Genomic DNA, 17,389 nt, shown 5'->3' with positions numbered 1-17,389 from the left:
AGTCACAGACAGTTCAAAATGCATCCGTCTCAAATAGTCATTCAGATTCCCATGTAAAATGGCCTTTTAACTGACTAAAATATCACCCATGATATATTTTGGGGATTAAAATGCTCAACATTTGAAGAAAAGGTCTATTCTTCTTCCCGGCTAACTATCAGGAAGTTTGAAAAGACAGGCAGAGTGGGCAGGGAGCTTTATATTCATGAGCTGGCCTTGACTGACAGCTCTTTGAAACCCCTGATGTCAACCTGGGCTGCAGTCCTGCAGTAAAATCAGCCCTGGCAAATCAGGTGGTACACAAATCAGCCCAAACATTGAAATAGCGTCATTTGGCATGTCTCTGCTGGGAGGGGTTCACAGCAGCACTGACGGATGTGTTGAATGACAACTACCCCCCCATTTTGTTCCACGCTTGAAGACCAGTAACACCAGACAGATGAAAGGCGAGACATAAGTATCTCTACCATAGATGAATAGTGTAAACTTTTAATTATATTTGATGACACCCTACAGGCACCAGTAGAGTAGCTGTATAAACCACGCCCCTCCACAAACACACCTTCTCCGATGTTGGTTACAAAGCGGTACTTATTTAAATTAGGTAAGAGAATATCATGTTACCATTGGTGTATTACAATGAGAGTTAGGGTGATGTCACCCCTTTTCCCTTAATAATCCTGAATCCAAGTGTTTGACATGGGGGACCAGTAGCTTTATGACCAACCTTGATCAATGTAGGAGAAACACTCATTTTTTTCATACTTTGGTCATCATACTTTGATCTGGTTTCATCCAAATATCATCAGATTTCATGAAAAACACGACTGTTCATGACCTTTAAGAATCCTCGGCATAGTGGCAGTTAAGACGTTTCTCTCCCCCTGAAACCAAGTCTATAAACTCCTCTGCGTAAAGCTGTAGTGGTGGTGGCCAATCCAGTCCAGCGGGGTCAGTCAAGGTCAATCAGACCCAGCATGGCTGTATTTCAGCAGGGTCATCTCCTCTTTCTGTCGTCAGCTGCTTGTCCCTGGTTCTGTCTGTGTCGTCCATTCTGCTGCAGCCCGTCCAGTTGGAGGTGGTTCTGGCTGTAGAGCTTGATAAGGGCTCCGGGAAGCAGGGCCACACAGGCGATGGCCAACAGCTGTAGCAGCGTCCCCCAGGAGAAGATATCGTCCAGGGAAGAGATCTCTGACAGGATGGAGCCGGTCCGCACGCAGATGAAGTTATACGGGATCAGACCTGATGAAGGAGAGACTGAGTTAGACCTCCTAGATAAACACTAGACCTGGGGAAGGAGAGACTGGGTTAGACCTCCTAGATAAACACTAGTCCTGGGGAAGGAGAGGAGAGACTGAGTTAGACCTAGATGAACACTAGACCTGGGGAAGGAGAGGAGGGACTGAGTTAGACCTCCTAGATAAACACTAGTCCTGGGGAAGGAGAGACTGGGTTAGACCTCCTAGATAAACACTAGTCCTGGGGAAGGAGAGGAGAGACTGAGTTAGACTTAGATGAACACTAGACCTGGGGAAGGAGAGGAGGGACTGAGTTAGACCTCCTAGATAAACACTAGTCCTGGGGAAGGAGAGGAGAGACTGAGTTAGACCTAGATGAACACTAGACCTGGGGAAGGAGAGGAGGGACTGAGTTAGACCTCCTAGATAAACACTAGACCTGGGGAAGGAGAGGAGAGACTGGGTTAGACCTAGATGAACACTAGACCTGGGGAAGGAGAGGAGAGACTGGGTTAGACCTAGATAAACACTAGACCTGGGGAAGGAGAGGAGAGACTGTGTTAGACCGCTGAGCTAAAGGCGATATGGGAGGAGGGAGAGTTCGGAACAGTTAAGGTGGACATGATCTGGTAATTAATGACATCTGTTGTAGCAGTACTTCAATGTAACAAGGGAGAGACTGTGTTAGCCTTCTGAGCTAAAGCCTAGACATTAACTTAGTGAGCTAATGTAAGTCTTCGCGTCTTAAGCAAAATGACGTATCGTGTCATTCTCAGTAGTATTATATAATAGTCCTGTATGTTGTGCTGCTTCTGCTTCTCACCGATGAGTACGGAGAAGAAGAACATGGAGACAGGGATGTTGAGGATGGGGGACGTGACGTTCAGGAACCAGTTAGGAGTCATGGGGAAGAACCGCAGGAACAGGAGGAAGAAGAACAGACTGCTACGGTTCTCCTCCACCTGACAGAGAGAGGGAAGGAGAGGGCATGGGAGAGGAGGTGGGAGAGGAGGAGGAGGGAGAGGGAAGGAGAGGGCATGGGAGAGGAGGAGGGAGACGGCATGGGAGAGGAGGAGAGAGAGAGGAGGTAGAGAGGGAAGGAGAGGGCATGGGAGAGGAGGAGGGAGAGGAGGAGGGAGAGGAGGTGGGAGGGGGCATGGGAGAGGAGGAGGGAGAGAGGGAAGGAGAGGGCATGGGAGAGGAGGAGGGAGAGGGCATGGGAGAGGAGGAGGGAGAGGGCATGGGAGAGGAGGAGGTAGAGAGGGAAGGAGAGGGCATGGGAGAGGAGGAGGGAGAGAGGAGGTAGAGAGGGAAGGAGAGGGCATGGGAGAGGAGGAGGGAGAGAGGGAAGGAGAGGGCATGGGAGAGGAGGAGGGAGAGGGCATGGGAGAGGAGGAGGGAGAGGGCATGGGAGAGGAGGAGGGAGAGGGCATGGGAGAGGAGGTGGGAGAGAGGGAAGGAGAGGGCATGGGAGAGGAGGAGGGAGAGAGGAGGTAGAGAGGGAAGGAGAGGGCATGGGAGAGGAGGAGGGAGAGGAGGAGGGAGAGGAGGAGGGAGAGGAGGTGGGAGGGGGCATGGAAGAGGAGGAGGGAGAGGGCATGGGAGAGGAGGTGGGAGGGGGCATGGGAGAGAGGGTGGGAGGGGGCATGGGAGAGAGGAGGTGGGAGAGAGGGAAGGAGAGGAGGTAGAGAGGGAAGGAGAGGGCATGGGAGAGAGGGTGGGAGGGGGCATGGGAGAGAGGGTGGGAGGGGGCATGGGAGAGAGGGTGGGAGAGGGGGAAGGAGAGGGCATGGGAGAGGGGAGGAGGTAGAGAGGGAAGGAGAAAACATGGGAGAGGAGGCGGTAGAGAGGGAAGGAGATGGCATGGGAGAGAGGAGGAGGTAGAGAGGGAAGGAGAGGGCATGGGAGAGGAGGAGGGAGAGAGGGAAGGAGAGGGCATGGGAGAGAGGGTGGGAGAGGGCATGGGAGAGAGGGAAGGAGAGGGCATGGGAGAGAGGGAAGGAGAGGGCATGGGAGAGAGGGAAGGAGAGGGCATGGGAGAGGGGGTGGGAGAGAGGAGGTAGAGAGGGAAGGAGAGGGCATGGGAGAGAGGGAAGGAGAGGGCATGGGAGAGAGGGTGGGAGAGGGCATGGGAGAGAGGGTGGGAGAGGGCATGGGAGAGAGGGAAGGAGGGGGCATGGGAGAGAGGGAAGGAGAGGAGGAGGGAGAGGGAAGGAGAGGGCATGGGAGAGGGGAGGAGGTAGAGAGGGAAGGAGATGGCATGGGAGAGAGGAGGAGGTAGAGAGGGAAGGAGAGGGCATGGGAGAGAGGAGGAGGTAGAGAGGGAGGGTGGGAGGAGGTAGAGAGGGGGTGGGAGACCGGAGGAGATAGAGAGGGAAGGAGAGAGCAGGAGGTAGAGAGGGGGTGGGAAAACGAAGGAGATAGAGAGGGAAGGAGAGAGCAGGAGGTAGAGAGGGAAGGAGAGAGCAGGAGGTAGAGAGGGAAGGAGAGAGCAGGAGATGGAGAGAGCAGGAGGTAAAGAGGAAGAGAGAACTGTCATTTTAAATGTACTTATTAATGAATGATTGGAGGGATATTACTAAAGTCCCAACACTGTAAAAGAACACATGGCATTCTGCATTCTTACCCTGTGTAACACGCTTAGTTATGTTTCCCTTGCCACTGTTTATGTATTCCTATTGGTCGGTTGAATTTACATATCAATAAGGTGTTATGTCATAGGTCATGCTTGCAGATAGGGAGAGGTCACATTCTGAAATAGTGCATTTTATACATTATATACTTCTATGGCCTTTTACTGTCCCCCAGCACAAGGTGCACCTGTGTAATGATCATGCTGTTTAATCAGCTTCTTGATATGCCACACCTGTCAGGTGGATGGATTATCTTGGCAAAGGAGAAATGCTCACTAACAGGGTCATAAACAAATATGCGTACAACATTTGAGAAAAATACGCTTTTCGTGCGTATGGAAAATGTCTGGGATCTTATTTCAGCTCATGAAACCAACACTTTACATGTTGTGTTTATATTTTAGCTCAGTGTATATTTGTGTACAGTACCTGTTAGATATTGGTGGCTTCCTGGGATGCACTTTTCTATAAGAGAGAGTTACCCAGCATGCTCTAATTCAGTTATTTCCATGCCAACAGACGATTCACAAATCTGCAGCGATCAACATACTGTTGTCCTGAACATGTGTTTCCTGGTGTCTATTAATCACCAATCAACTGGGACCGCTGGCTGGACAGTCTTTTCTTTACAAACCAAAAACCCAAGAGAGTTACGAAGTACGATCACATCTGTTATACTGGTGATCAGACCAGTCTTCTGTTCCTCACTGGTCATCTGTTATACTGGTGATCAGACCAGTCTTCTGTTCCTCACTGGTCATCTGTTATACTGGTGATCAGACCAGTCTTCTGTTCCTCACTGGTCATCTGTTATACTGGTGATCAGACCAGTCTTCTGCTCCTCACTGGTCATCTGTTATACTGGTGATCAGACCAGTCTTCTGCTCCTCACTGGTCATCTGTTATACTGGTGATCAGACCAGTCTTCTGCTCCTCACTGGTCATCTGTTACACCTGTCTAACCTAATATGTAAGCCAAGGACACTGTAAGAGGAGACACACACACACACACACACACACACACACCCCTCTAGTCTATCTTTAGAGAATTGTAATCAAAGGACATGAGGCAAAGGAAGGGTCCTGTACCCCCCCAGTCCTACACCCTCCTCCAACAACCCCATGGTACTGTGGTGAGGAACAACCTACTCTGTCTCTCTGTCACACCTTGTTCTGCAGCATGTCCACCTTGTCAGGGAACAGGCGTGTGACGTAGCTCTTCCCGAAGGCAGCAGAGAGCAGGTAACAGAAGGTAGAGCCGGTGGTGGTCAGAAGACAGGCCAGGACCAGACCCTGCCATGGACCAAACAGCGCCCCCGCCAGCATGTTCTGGGAAGCACAGGGGATGAGCATGGTGAGCAGAGGTGGGAAAAGTACCCAATTGTCATACTTGAGGAAAAGTAAAGATACCTTCATAGAAAATGCCTGAAGTGAAAGACACCCAGTAAAATACTACTGGAGTAAAAGTCAAAGTATATGATTTTTAAATATACTTAAGTACCAAAAGTTAACTGAAAACATAAATCCTTTCAAAATGCTTATATTAAGCAAACCAAACAACACAATGTTCTAGTTTGTTTATCTACAGATAGCCAGGGGTCACACTCCAACACTCCCTCACTCTAACACTCCCACACTCCAACACTCCAACACTCCCTCACTCCAACACTCCAACACTCCAACACTCCCTCACTCCAACACTCCCACACTCCAACACTCCAACACTCCAACACTCCATCACTCCAACACTCCAACACTCCAACACTCCATCACTCCAACACTCCATCACTCTAACACTCCCTCACTCCAACACCCCAACACTCCCTCACTCCAACACTCCCTCACTCCCACACTCCAACACTCCCTCACTCCATCACTCCAACACTCCAACACTCCCTCACTCCAACACTCCAACACTCCCTCACTCCAACACTCCCTCACTCCAACACTCCCTCACTCCAACACTCCCTCACTCCAACACTCCAACACTCCAACACTCCATCACTCCCTCACTCTAACACTCCCACACTCCAACACTCCCTCACTCCAACACTCCCTCACTCCAACACTCCAACACTCCAACACTCCCTCACTCCAACACTCCCACACTCCAACACTCCAACACTCCAACACTCCATCACTCCAACACTCCAACACTCCCTCACTCCAACACTCCCTCACTCCAACACTCCAACACTCCAACACTCCATCACTCCATCACTCCATCACTCCAACACTCCAACACTCCAACACTCCCTCACTCCAACACTCCCTCACTCCAACACTCCAATACTCCAATACTCTGACATTATTTACAAATGAAGCATGTGTGTTTAGTGAGTCCAACAGATCAGAGGCAGTAGGGATGATCAGGGATGTTTTTCTGTTTAATAAAAGTTGTCAAAAAATATAAATAGTAAAGTACAGATACCCCCAAAATGACTTAAGTAGTACTTCAAAGTATTTTTACTTAAGTATTTTACACCCCTATTGATGAGGGTCAGGAGGCTGTTCTGACCATGGATGGAGGTTCTGGTCTTTAGGGTCAAAGGTTCATGGAAACAAAGTGTGTGTTCCATGGATGGAGGTTCTGGTCTTTAGGGTCAAAGGTTCATGGAAACAAAGTGTGTGTTCTATGGATGGAGGTTCTGGTCTTTAGGGTCAAAGGTTCATGGAAATAAAGTGTGTGTTCCATGGATGGGTGTGATGTTAGTTTCTCTTACCAGGAAGGAGGAGCCAGGGATGGCGAAGGACTGTTTGTAGATGTAGGCACTACAGAACAGCAGCACCACGTAGCCTGTGTGTTCTGTCTTATAGAACTGCAGCATCTCAGCCAGCTCCCTCAGCTCATCCAGGTCCGACGGGAACTTCAGTCTGGAGGGAAACAAACACCAGCAACATCAGATAACATGGTTCCTAGTACTAATGTCAGATTTAGACAGAAATGTTGTCACCTAGTTACTGTTTGCACCAGGGGAACTTTTTTTTTCTTCTTCAAACGGGAATTGAGGACACTGAGGACAGAGCATTAAAGGTAACACAGGCGAAGGCCATAGGAAGGGGTTATAGGTCATAGGACGGGGTTATAGGTCATAGGACGGGGTTATAGGTCATAGGACGGGGTTATAGGTCATAGGAAGGGGTTATAGGTTATAGGAAGGGGTTATAGGTCATAGGAAGGGGTTATAGGAAGGGGTTATAGGTTATAGGAAGGGGTTATAGGAAGGGGTTATAGGTCTTAGGAAGGGGTTATAGGAAGGGGTTATAGGTTATAGGAAGGGGTTATAGGTTATAGGAAGGGGTTATAAGTTATAGGAAGGGGTTATAGGAAGGGGCTATAGGTCATAGGAAGGGGTTATAGGTCTTAGGAAGGGGTTATAGGAAGGGGTTATAAGTTATATGAAGGGGTTATAAGTTATATGAAGGGGTTATGGGTTATAGGAAGGGGTTATAGGTCATAGGAAGGGGTTATAGGTTATAGGAAGGGGTTATAGGAAGGGGTTATAAGTTATATGAAGGGGTTATAAGTTATATGAAGGGGTTATAGGTTATAGGAAGGGGTTATAGGTCATAGGAAGGGGTTATAGGTTATAGGAAGGGGTTATAAGTTATAGGAAGGGGTTATAAGTTATAGGAAGGGGTTATAGGAAGGGGTTATAGGTCTTAGGAAGGGGTTATAGGAAGGGGTTATAAGTTATATGAAGGGGTTATAAGTTATATGAAGGGGTTATAAGTTATATGAAGGGGTTATAAGTTATATGAAGGGGTTATAGGAAGGGGTTATAAGTTATATGAAGGGGTTATAAGTTATATGAAGGGGTTATAGGTTATAGGAAGGGGTTATAGGTCATAGGAAGGGGTTATAGGTCATAGGAAAGGGTTACAGGAAGGGGTTATAGGTTATAGGAAGGGGTTATAGGTTATAGGAAGGGGTTATAAGTTATAGGAAGGGGTTATAAGTTATAGGAAGGGGTTATAGGTCATAGGAAGGGGTTATAGGTCATAGGAAAGGGTTACAGGAAGGGGTTATAGGTTATAGGAAGGGGTTATAGGTTATAGGAAGGGGTTATGAGTTATAGGAAGGGGGTTATAGGAAGGGGTTATAAGTTATATGAAGTGGTTATAGGTTATAGGTCATAGGAAGGGGTTATAGGTCATAGGAAAGGGTTACAGGAAGGGGTTATAGGTTATAGGAAGGGGTTATAGGTTATAAGTTATAGGAAGGGGTTATAGGTTATAGGAAGGGGTTATAGGTTATAGGAATGGGTTATAAGTTATAGGAAGGGGTTATAAGTTATAGGAAGGGGTTATAAGTTATAGGAAGGGGTTATAGGTTATAGCCATAGTAGTAGTATACACAACCATAGTACAGACAGCCGTAGTACAGACAGCCATAGTACACACAGTCGTAGTACAGACAGCCATAGTACACACAGCCATAGTACAGACAGCTATAGTACACACAGCCATAGTACAGACAGCTATAGTGCACACAGCCGTAGTACAGACAGCCCTAGTAGACACAGCCCTAGTAGACACAGCCGTAGTACAGACAGCCCTAGTAGACACAGCCGTAGTACACACAGCCGTAGTACAGACAGCCCTAGTAGACACAGCCATAGTAGACACAGCCATTGTACAGACAGCCCTGGTAGACACAGCCATAGTACAGACAGCCCTAGTAGACACAGCCCTAGTAGACACAGCCATAGTACAGACAGCCCTGGTAGACACAGCCATAGTACAGACAGCTATAGTAGACACAGCCGTAGTACAGACAGCCCTAGTAGACACAGCCGTAGTACAGACAGCCCTAGTAGACACAGCCCTAGTAGACACAGCCATAGTACAGACAGCCCTAGTAGACACAGCCATAGTACAGACAGCCCTAGTAGACACAGCCCTAGTAGACACAGTCGTAGTACAGACAGCTATAGTAGACACAGCCGTAGTACAGACAGCCATAGCCATAGTAGACACAGCCATAGTACAGACAGCTATAGTAGACACAGCCGTAGTACAGACAGCCCTAGTAGACACAGCCATAGTAGACACAGCCGTAGTACAGACAGCCCTAGTAGACACAGCCATAGTACAGACAGCCCTGGTAGACACAGCCATAGTACAGACAGCTATAGTAGACACAGCCGTAGTACAGACAGCCCTAGTAGACACAGCCCTAGTAGACACAGCCATAGTACAGACAGCCCTGGTAGACACAGCCATAGTACAGACAGCTATAGTAGACACAGCCGTAGTACAGACAGCCCTAGTACACACAGCCGTAGTACAGACAGCCCTAGTAGACACAGCCCTAGTAGACACAGCCATAGTACAGACAGCCCTGGTAGACACAGCCATAGTACAGACAGCTGTAGTAGACACAGCCGTAGTACAGACAGCCCTAGTACACACAGCCGTAGTACAGACAGCCCTAGTAGACACAGCCGTAGTACACACAGCCGTAGTACAGACAGCCCTAGTAGACACAGCCGTAGTACAGACAGCCCTAGTAGACACAGCCATAGTACACACAGCCCTAGTAGACACAGCCGTAGTACAGACAGCCCTAGTAGACACAGCCGTAGTACACACAGCCCTAGTACACACAGCCGTAGTACAGACAGCCCTAGTAGACACAGCCGTAGTACACACAGCCGTAGTACAGACAGCCCTAGTAGACACAGCCGTAGTACAGACAGCCCTAGTAGACACAGCCATAGTACACACAGCCCTAGTAGACACAGCCGTAGTACAGACAGCCCTAGTAGACACAGCCGTAGTACACACAGCCCTAGTAGACACAGCCGTAGTACACACAGCCCTAGTAGACACAGCCATAGTACACACAGCCCTAGTAGACACAGCCATAGTACAGACAGCCCTAGTAGACACAGCCGTAGTACAGACAGCCCTAGTAGACACAGCCGTAGTACAGACAGCCCTAGTAGACACAGCCATAGTACAGACAGCCCTAGTAGACACAGCCATAGTACACACAGCCCTAGTAGACACAGCCGTAGTACAGACAGCCCTAGTAGACACAGCCGTAGTACAGACAGCCCTAGTAGACACAGCCGTAGTACAGACAGCCCTAGTAGACACAGCCATAGTACAGACAGCCCTAGTAGACACAGCCGTAGTACAGACAGCCCTAGTAGACACAGCCGTAGTACAGACAGCCCTAGTAGACACAGCCGTAGTACAGACAGCCCTAGTAGACACAGCCATAGTACAGACAGCCCTAGTAGACACAGCCATAGTACAGACAGCCCTAGTAGACACAGCCATAGTACAGACAGCCCTAGTAGACACAGCCGTAGTACAGACAGCCCTAGTAGACACAGCCGTAGTACACACAGCCCTAGTACACACAGCCGTAGTACAGACAGCCCTAGTAGACACAGCCGTAGTACACACAGCCGTAGTACAGACAGCCCTAGTAGACACAGCCGTAGTACAGACAGCCCTAGTAGACACAGCCATAGTACAGACAGCCCTAGTAGACACAGCCGTAGTACAGACAGCCCTAGTAGACACAGCCATAGTACAGACAGCCCTAGTAGACACAGCCATAGTACAGACAGCCCTGGTAGACACAGCCGTAGTACAGACAGCCCTAGTAGACACAGCCATAGTACACACAGCCCTAGTAGACACAGCCGTAGTACAGACAGCCCTAGTAGACACAGCCATAGTACACACAGCCCTAGTAGACACAGCCGTAGTACAGACAGCCCTAGTAGACACAGCCATAGTACAGACAGCCCTAGTAGACACAGCCGTAGTACAGACAGCCCTAGTAGACACAGCCCTAGTATTCACAGCCATAGTATATACAGCCATTGTATATACAGCCGTAGTACAGACAGCGGTAGTACAGACAGCCGTAGTACAGACAGCCGTAGTACAGACAGTCGTAGTACAGACAGCCGTAGTTGTAGTCATATAGGGGAGACATAATGCTCAGCCCCCAGTCTGCTGGCTCTCTAGAGTTTTGGGAATCTGGGGACACCCTAATCTGACATCATAGACAGGTCAAACACAGACTAAAGTGGGCATGGCTGGTGCCCGTGTGCAGCATGAGAGGGAGAGGGCATGGCTGGTGCCCGTGTGCAGCATGAGAGGGAGAGATTTCCAGATGGCGGAGAGAGAGAGAGAGAGTATGAAACAGGATATGGGACAGAAATAGCAGCTTTTGCTCTGGGATTTCTGCCTCTGCTAGTTTCGATGCTGGAAGTATCAGGCTCCTCAGCCGTGACACAGACACACACAAACAGAATGAACCATAAACCATGAGACCTGAGCTGCTGGTATCACATCTAATTGTTGAGCTGTATGGGATGAATGGAAGGCAAAGCCACTGTGGTTAGGATCTCAGATCTGTATCCCTCAGCACACCGTGTCCAGTGTTATGTCCTGGGTAGCACCTCATCAGAACCTTCCGCACACCGTGTCCAGTGTTATGTCCTGGGTAGCACCTCATCAGAACCTTCTGCACACCGTGTCCAGTGTTATGTCCTGGGTAGCACCTCATCAGAACCTTCTGCACACCGTGTCCAGTGTATTGTCAGGAGACTCTAGAGACCCAGTGGTGTCCTCCTGTCCAGGCTGTCCATCCACCTCTGGATGTCTGTTCTCTAATAGAAGTGTCCAGGCCTGATAAACATGCCGGCAGGGTCGTGAAACTCCTTTATAATTAGGGAGGATGAAATATGATGGAACGATGGCATAACGCCAACCAAGACAAGAGTGTCCTGTCCAGGGTTAGATCAGAGCTGTATGTTCTTATACTCATCAGACTGAGGAGGACAGTATTTCAGGCCAAGTGAACCTAAGCCAACCAAGACAAGTGTGTCCTGTCCAGGGTTAGATCAGAGCTGTATGTTCTCATACTCATCAGACTGAGGAGGACAGTATTTCAGGCCAAGTGAACCTAAGCCAACCAAGACAAGTGTGTCCTGTCCAGGGTTAGATCAGAGCTGTATGTTCTCATACTCATCAGACTGAGGAGGACAGTATTTCAGGCCAAGTGAACCTGAGCCAACCAAGAGAGGCCACGGCCAGATCTCCACTGGGGCAGAAACCATAAACATAGGAGAGAAGGTGGGTCTGGATGAGACACACAGGGGTTTAGAGTAGGAACATAGGAACATCATCTGAAAACAGGAACTACTGTGATATAATCACCTGTCACACAACACCATCAGGCAAAGGACAAATACTTTGAGAGAACAGCAACCAGCTGTGACATTTCCTCTGAATTAGCCTACACTGACAAGACAGGTGTTTGATGATGCCGTTTTCATAACTTAAAGTCATGCGATCGTCTGAGGGAAATGAGATGCTGCCAAACGCAGTGATTATGACAGCACCTCCATGGACTCTGCGCCGTCTGTCAATACACTTATCAACATCATAATCCTACAACAGATAACCACTCTGGGACTGATCTATTACATAAATGGTGATGTCACTATGCTATTATTACCCCTAATAAAACACTGTGGAAGTGGCTATATATTGACTTATTTGCAAAGTTGTATACGTAAACATGTCCTAGAAAGTGTCATTGTACAAGCAGGCAGCTGCTGTAGCCTATAATTATTATGCTAATAGCTAAAAAAAAAAAAGAAAGTCTTGCGACATCTGGCAAATTGTAGCTATAGATCTGTTGAGGCTGGCTACCTGTACTCTACAACTTCCACGTCCCCCTCTGCGCTCTCGTTGTTTAACTCCACCGCGTGTCGCCGGTGAAGATGTTGCGGTCCGGGCGGCAGGAAAGTGGACAGGAGATAGAGGTATAACGTTGCCGCTCCTACCACAGACAATAAACCCGAAATGGAGCCCATTGCTACGCGCTACACCGACTTCCTATCAGAAAGGCTTGTTCGGTGACCGACTCCCGGTGTCGGTGTTGAGAAGTGAACGTCACAGAATAACTTCTGACAGTTGCCCTGTGGTCCTGGAATGCTTTCAACGATGTCTTCACTAGAGGGCAGCCGCGTGTTCTCTGGTGGTCAAGTACCTTGACTAGAGTATTGAGGATCACTGTCTGGACCTTGATGTTATGAACTACAGTTGGCTCTCCTTACACCAAAATATGTTTTTGGGCAACAAGCTTGTTTCTCTGCACTACAACAGACATTGATGAAGGTATTATCTGGTTTCTCTGCACTACAACAGACATTGATGAAGGTATTATCTGGTTTCTCTGCACTACAACAGACATTGATGAAGGTATTATCTGGTTTCTCTGCACTACAACAGACATTGATGAAGGTATTATCTGGTTTCTCTGCACTACAACAGCTGGGTTGTGATGAAGGTATTATCTGGTTTCTCTGCACTACAACAGACATTGATGAAGGTATTATCTTGTTTCTCTGCACTACAACAGACATTGATGAAGGTATTATCTGGTTTCTCTGCACTACAACAGACATTGATGAAGGTATTATCTGGTTTCTCTGCACTACAACAGACATTGATGAAGGTATTATCTGGTTTCTCTGCACTACAACAGACATTGATGAAGGTATTATCTGGTTTCTCTGCACTACAACAGACATTGATGAAGGTATTATCTGGTTTCTCTGCACTACAACAGACATTGATGAAGGTATTATCTGGTTTCTCTGCACTACAACAGCTGGGTTGTGATGAAGGTATTATCTGGTTTCTCTGCACCACAACAGACATTGATGAAGGTATTATCTGGTTTCTCTGCACTACAACAGACATTGATGAAGGTATTATCTGGTTTCTCTGCACTACAACAGACATTGATGAAGGTATTATCTGGTTTCTCTGCACTACAACAGACATTGATGAAGGTATTATCTGGTTTCTCTGCACTACAACAGACATTGATGAAGGTATTATCTGGTTTCTCTGCACTACAACAGACATTGATGAAGGTATTATCTGGTTTCTCTGCACTACAACAGACATTGATGAAGGTATTATCTGGTTTCTCTGCACTACAACAGACATTGATGAAGGTATTATCTGGTTTCTCTGCACTACAACAGACATTGATGAAGGTATTATCTGGTTTCTCTGCACTACAACGGACATTGATGAAGGTATTATCTGGTTTCTCTGCACTACAACAGCTGGGTTGTGATGAAGGTATTATCTGGTTTCTCTGCACTACAACAGACATTGATGAAGGTATTATCTGGTTTCTCTGCACTACAACAGCTGGGTTGTGATGAAGGTATTATCTGGTTTCTCTGCACTACAACAGACATTGATGAAGGTATTATCTGGTTTCTCTGCACTACAACAGCTGGGTTGTGATGAAGGTATTATCTGGTTTCTCTGCACTACAACAGACATTGATGAAGGTATTATCTGGTTTCTCTGCTCTACAACAGACATTGATGAAGGTATTATCTGGTTTCTCTGCACCACAACAGACATTGATGAAGGTATTATCTTGTTTCTCTGCACTACAACAGCTGGGTTGTGATGAAGGTATTATCTGGTTTCTCTGCACCACAACAGACATTGATGAAGGTATTATCTGGTTTCTCTGCACTACAACAGACATTGATGAAGGTATTATCTTGTTTCTCTGCACTACAACAGCTGGGTTGTGATGAAGGTATTATCTGGTTTCTCTGCACTACAACAGACATTGATGAAGGTATTATCTGGTTTCTCTGCACCACAACAGACATTGATGAAGGTATTATCTGGTTTCTCTGCACTACAACAGACATTGATGAAGGTATTATCTTGTTTCTCTGCACTACAACAGCTGGGTTATGATGAAGGTATTATCTGGTTTCTCTGCACCACAACAGACATTGATGAAGGTATTATCTGGTTTCTCTGCACTACAACAGACATTGATGAAGGTATTATCTGGTTTCTCTGCACTACAACAGACATTGATGAAGGTATTATCTGGTTTCTCTGCACTACAACAGACATTGATGAAGGTATTATCTGGTTTCTCTGCACTACAACAGCTGGGTTGTGATGAAGGTATTATCTGGTTTCTCTGCTCTACAACAGACATTGATGAAGGTATTATCTGGTTTCTCTGCACTACACCAGACATTGATGAAGGTATTATCTGGTTTCTCTGCACTACAACAGACATTGATGAAGGTATTATCTGGTTTCTCTGCACTACAACAGCTGGGTTGTGATGAAGGTATTATCTTGTTTCTCTGCACTACAACAGACATTGATGAAGGTATTATCTGGTTTCTCTGCACTACAACAGCTGGGTTATGATGAAGGTATCATTACATTGTTAATAATGTATTACAACACCACAACACCAAGTAGTGAAACTGAGTGAAGTTACACTCAGCCACCAGTAGAGGGCAGGCTCACTTGGGGCTCATGTACAGTACAACGCACTGAAACTCACCCTACTGTACATGTGCTTATAGCTTACAGAAACGTACCACCTCTATTGCGAATGCAGATACACTGATTCACCACATTACTAACCTGATCCCACCAAGGATCCAAAATTACCTCGTGTCTGCCTTGATGTTCACACATCCCCACAGAACCCAGAACGATATGTGACCGCTTGGTTAAAGACTCATCAACACGATTCGAAGGGTGCTCAAAAAGGTTTCCCTGTATCTGGGGAAGGTTTCCCTGTATTTGGGGAAGGTTTCCCTGTATCTGGAGAAGGTTTCCCTGTATCTGGGGAAGGTTTCTCTGTATTTGGGGAAGGTTTCCCTGTATTTGGGGAAGGTTTCCCTGTATCTGGAGAAGGTTTCCCTGTATCTGGGGAAGGTTTCCCTGTATTTGGGGAAGGTTTCCCTGTATCTGGGGAAGGTTTCCCTGTATCTGGAGAAGGTTTCCCTGTATTTGGGGAAGGTTTCCCTGTATTTGGGGGAGGTTTCCCTGTATCTGGGGAAGGTTTCCCTGTATTTGGGGAAGGTTTCCCTGTATCTGGGGAAGGTTTCCCTGTATCTGGAGAAGGTTTCCCTGTATTTGGGGAAGGTTTCCCTGTATTTGGGGAAGGTTTCCCTGTATTTGGGGGAGGTTTCCCTGTATCTGGGGAAGGTTTCCCTGTATTTGGGGAAGGTTTCCCTGTATCTGGGGAAGATTTCCCTGTATCTGGGGAAGGTTTCCCTGTATCTGGGGAAGGTGTCCCTGTATCTGGGGAAGGTTTCCCTGTATCTGGGGAAGGTTTCCCTGTATCTGGAGAAGGTTTCCCTGTATCTGGGGAAGGTTTCCCTGTATCTGGGGAAGGTTTCCCTGTATCTGGGGAAGGTTTCCCTGTATCTGGGGAACTGCTGTGGGTCAAGAAGGGCAAGGAATATAGGCCTTTATGTTCGCTTAACCAGATGTGGCAGAGATGCTGTATATAATGACGAGATGGTCGAGCCCTAACAATGGGAGTCGTTGTCCCAAAGGTTTGCGAATACTACGCTGCCACTTGTCACTAAATGCGTTACGTTAGCGAACCATTTTTTTGCTTTATATCGTTAGCTAAGTTAACGTTCTGGGTTTCGTGTGCTTTCTACAGCTTCTTCTTCTAACAGTTATTAGCTGGCACGTTAGTCGTTATCTTTACTAGTAGAGAAATGCAAGTCCCTTGGCCTCCATTAATGTGTTTTAATTGAAATCGAGACAAAAAGGAAAGTTCTGCATGCCTAACAGAGCATTACGAACGAACAGGTGCGAGAGTGGAACTTTACCGCCAAAATATGTTTATATCTGCGTCACTACCACTGTGAAGCAGGCAAGAATAAGTACTTCCGGGTCACATATTTCTTGGGGGAATCCTTCAGAATAAGAGTCACGTTCTGTATAAGGAATGAATACTTAGAGGGAGAATTATGGAAAATGTGCACAGTATTTTACACTAGTTATCATACAAATAATAATTTAAAGTATTTCTATGAGAAATGTGTTCTATATATTATAATCTAACTAGTCTGGCTACAGATATACACTACTGTGGTCTTGCTGTCAAATTGCTTCAAGTGTATCTAAACAGTGATGTGGGCCAATCCCTCATGCTACAAAGTGAGATAATTTAGTGTGTGTGTGTGTGTGTGTGTGTGTGTGTGTGTGTGTGCGTGCGTGCGTGCGTGCGTGCGTGCGTGCGTGCGTACTTAATGCATTAAGGTATCCATGCCTGCCTGTGTACATGACAAAGAGGGATAAAAGAAGAGAATAACCTCTACCACACTGAACTCTTCTGCTGCAATGACATACATGGTTCCTAGTCTGACTGACTGGTTGTGTTGGGGGGGGGGGAGAGCTACTTTGTGTTTGATCTATTATTCAAAAGAAGTGGAGATGAACATTGTTAGAATATTAATCTCCAAACCCTCACCACCACTCACTCCATCTGCATATACTTATACTTATATATCTACTGTACTGAGGAACCCATCTATTTATATATATATATAGCTACTGTACTGGGGTACCCATCTATATATATATAGCCACTGTACTGGGGAACCCATCTATATGTACTTATATAGCTACTGTACTGAGGAACCCATCTATTTATATATAGCC

General features: G+C 46.9%; 1 protein-coding gene across 3 annotated transcripts; it reads right to left on the bottom strand.

Annotated features, from left to right (window-relative positions):
* Positions 1-458: 458 nt before the first annotated feature.
* Positions 459-12,882, bottom strand: tmem41ab (transmembrane protein 41ab). 3 transcript variants are annotated; one of them, XR_016488271.1, is made up of 5 exons: positions 12,560-12,882; positions 6,595-6,745; positions 5,021-5,200; positions 2,062-2,200; positions 459-1,242 (listed from the first exon to the last, which is right to left on the bottom strand). XR_016488271.1 is itself a non-coding variant. In XM_090207211.1 (5 exons), the coding sequence occupies exons 1-5, from the start codon at positions 12,721-12,723 to the stop codon at positions 998-1,000; spliced, it is 861 nt and encodes a 286-aa protein (XP_090063337.1). In that variant the 5' UTR covers positions 12,724-12,882; the 3' UTR covers positions 459-997. The 3 variants fall into 3 exon arrangements, 2 of the variants coding, with proteins under 2 accessions (XP_090063337.1, XP_090063338.1); XM_090207211.1 differs by having other exon boundaries at positions 5,039-5,200; XM_090207212.1 differs by lacking the exon at positions 12,560-12,882 and adding an exon at positions 11,174-11,328 and having other exon boundaries at positions 5,039-5,200.
* Between the last annotated feature and the right edge of the window lie 4,507 nt (positions 12,883-17,389).

This window comes from Oncorhynchus mykiss, chromosome 18 (assembly GCF_057628025.1).
Source record: "Oncorhynchus mykiss isolate SJ-2025 chromosome 18, ASM5762802v1, whole genome shotgun sequence".
Taxonomy (NCBI): Eukaryota; Metazoa; Chordata; class Actinopteri; order Salmoniformes; family Salmonidae; genus Oncorhynchus; species Oncorhynchus mykiss.
This window is presented reverse-complemented; position numbering and strand designations above follow the sequence as displayed.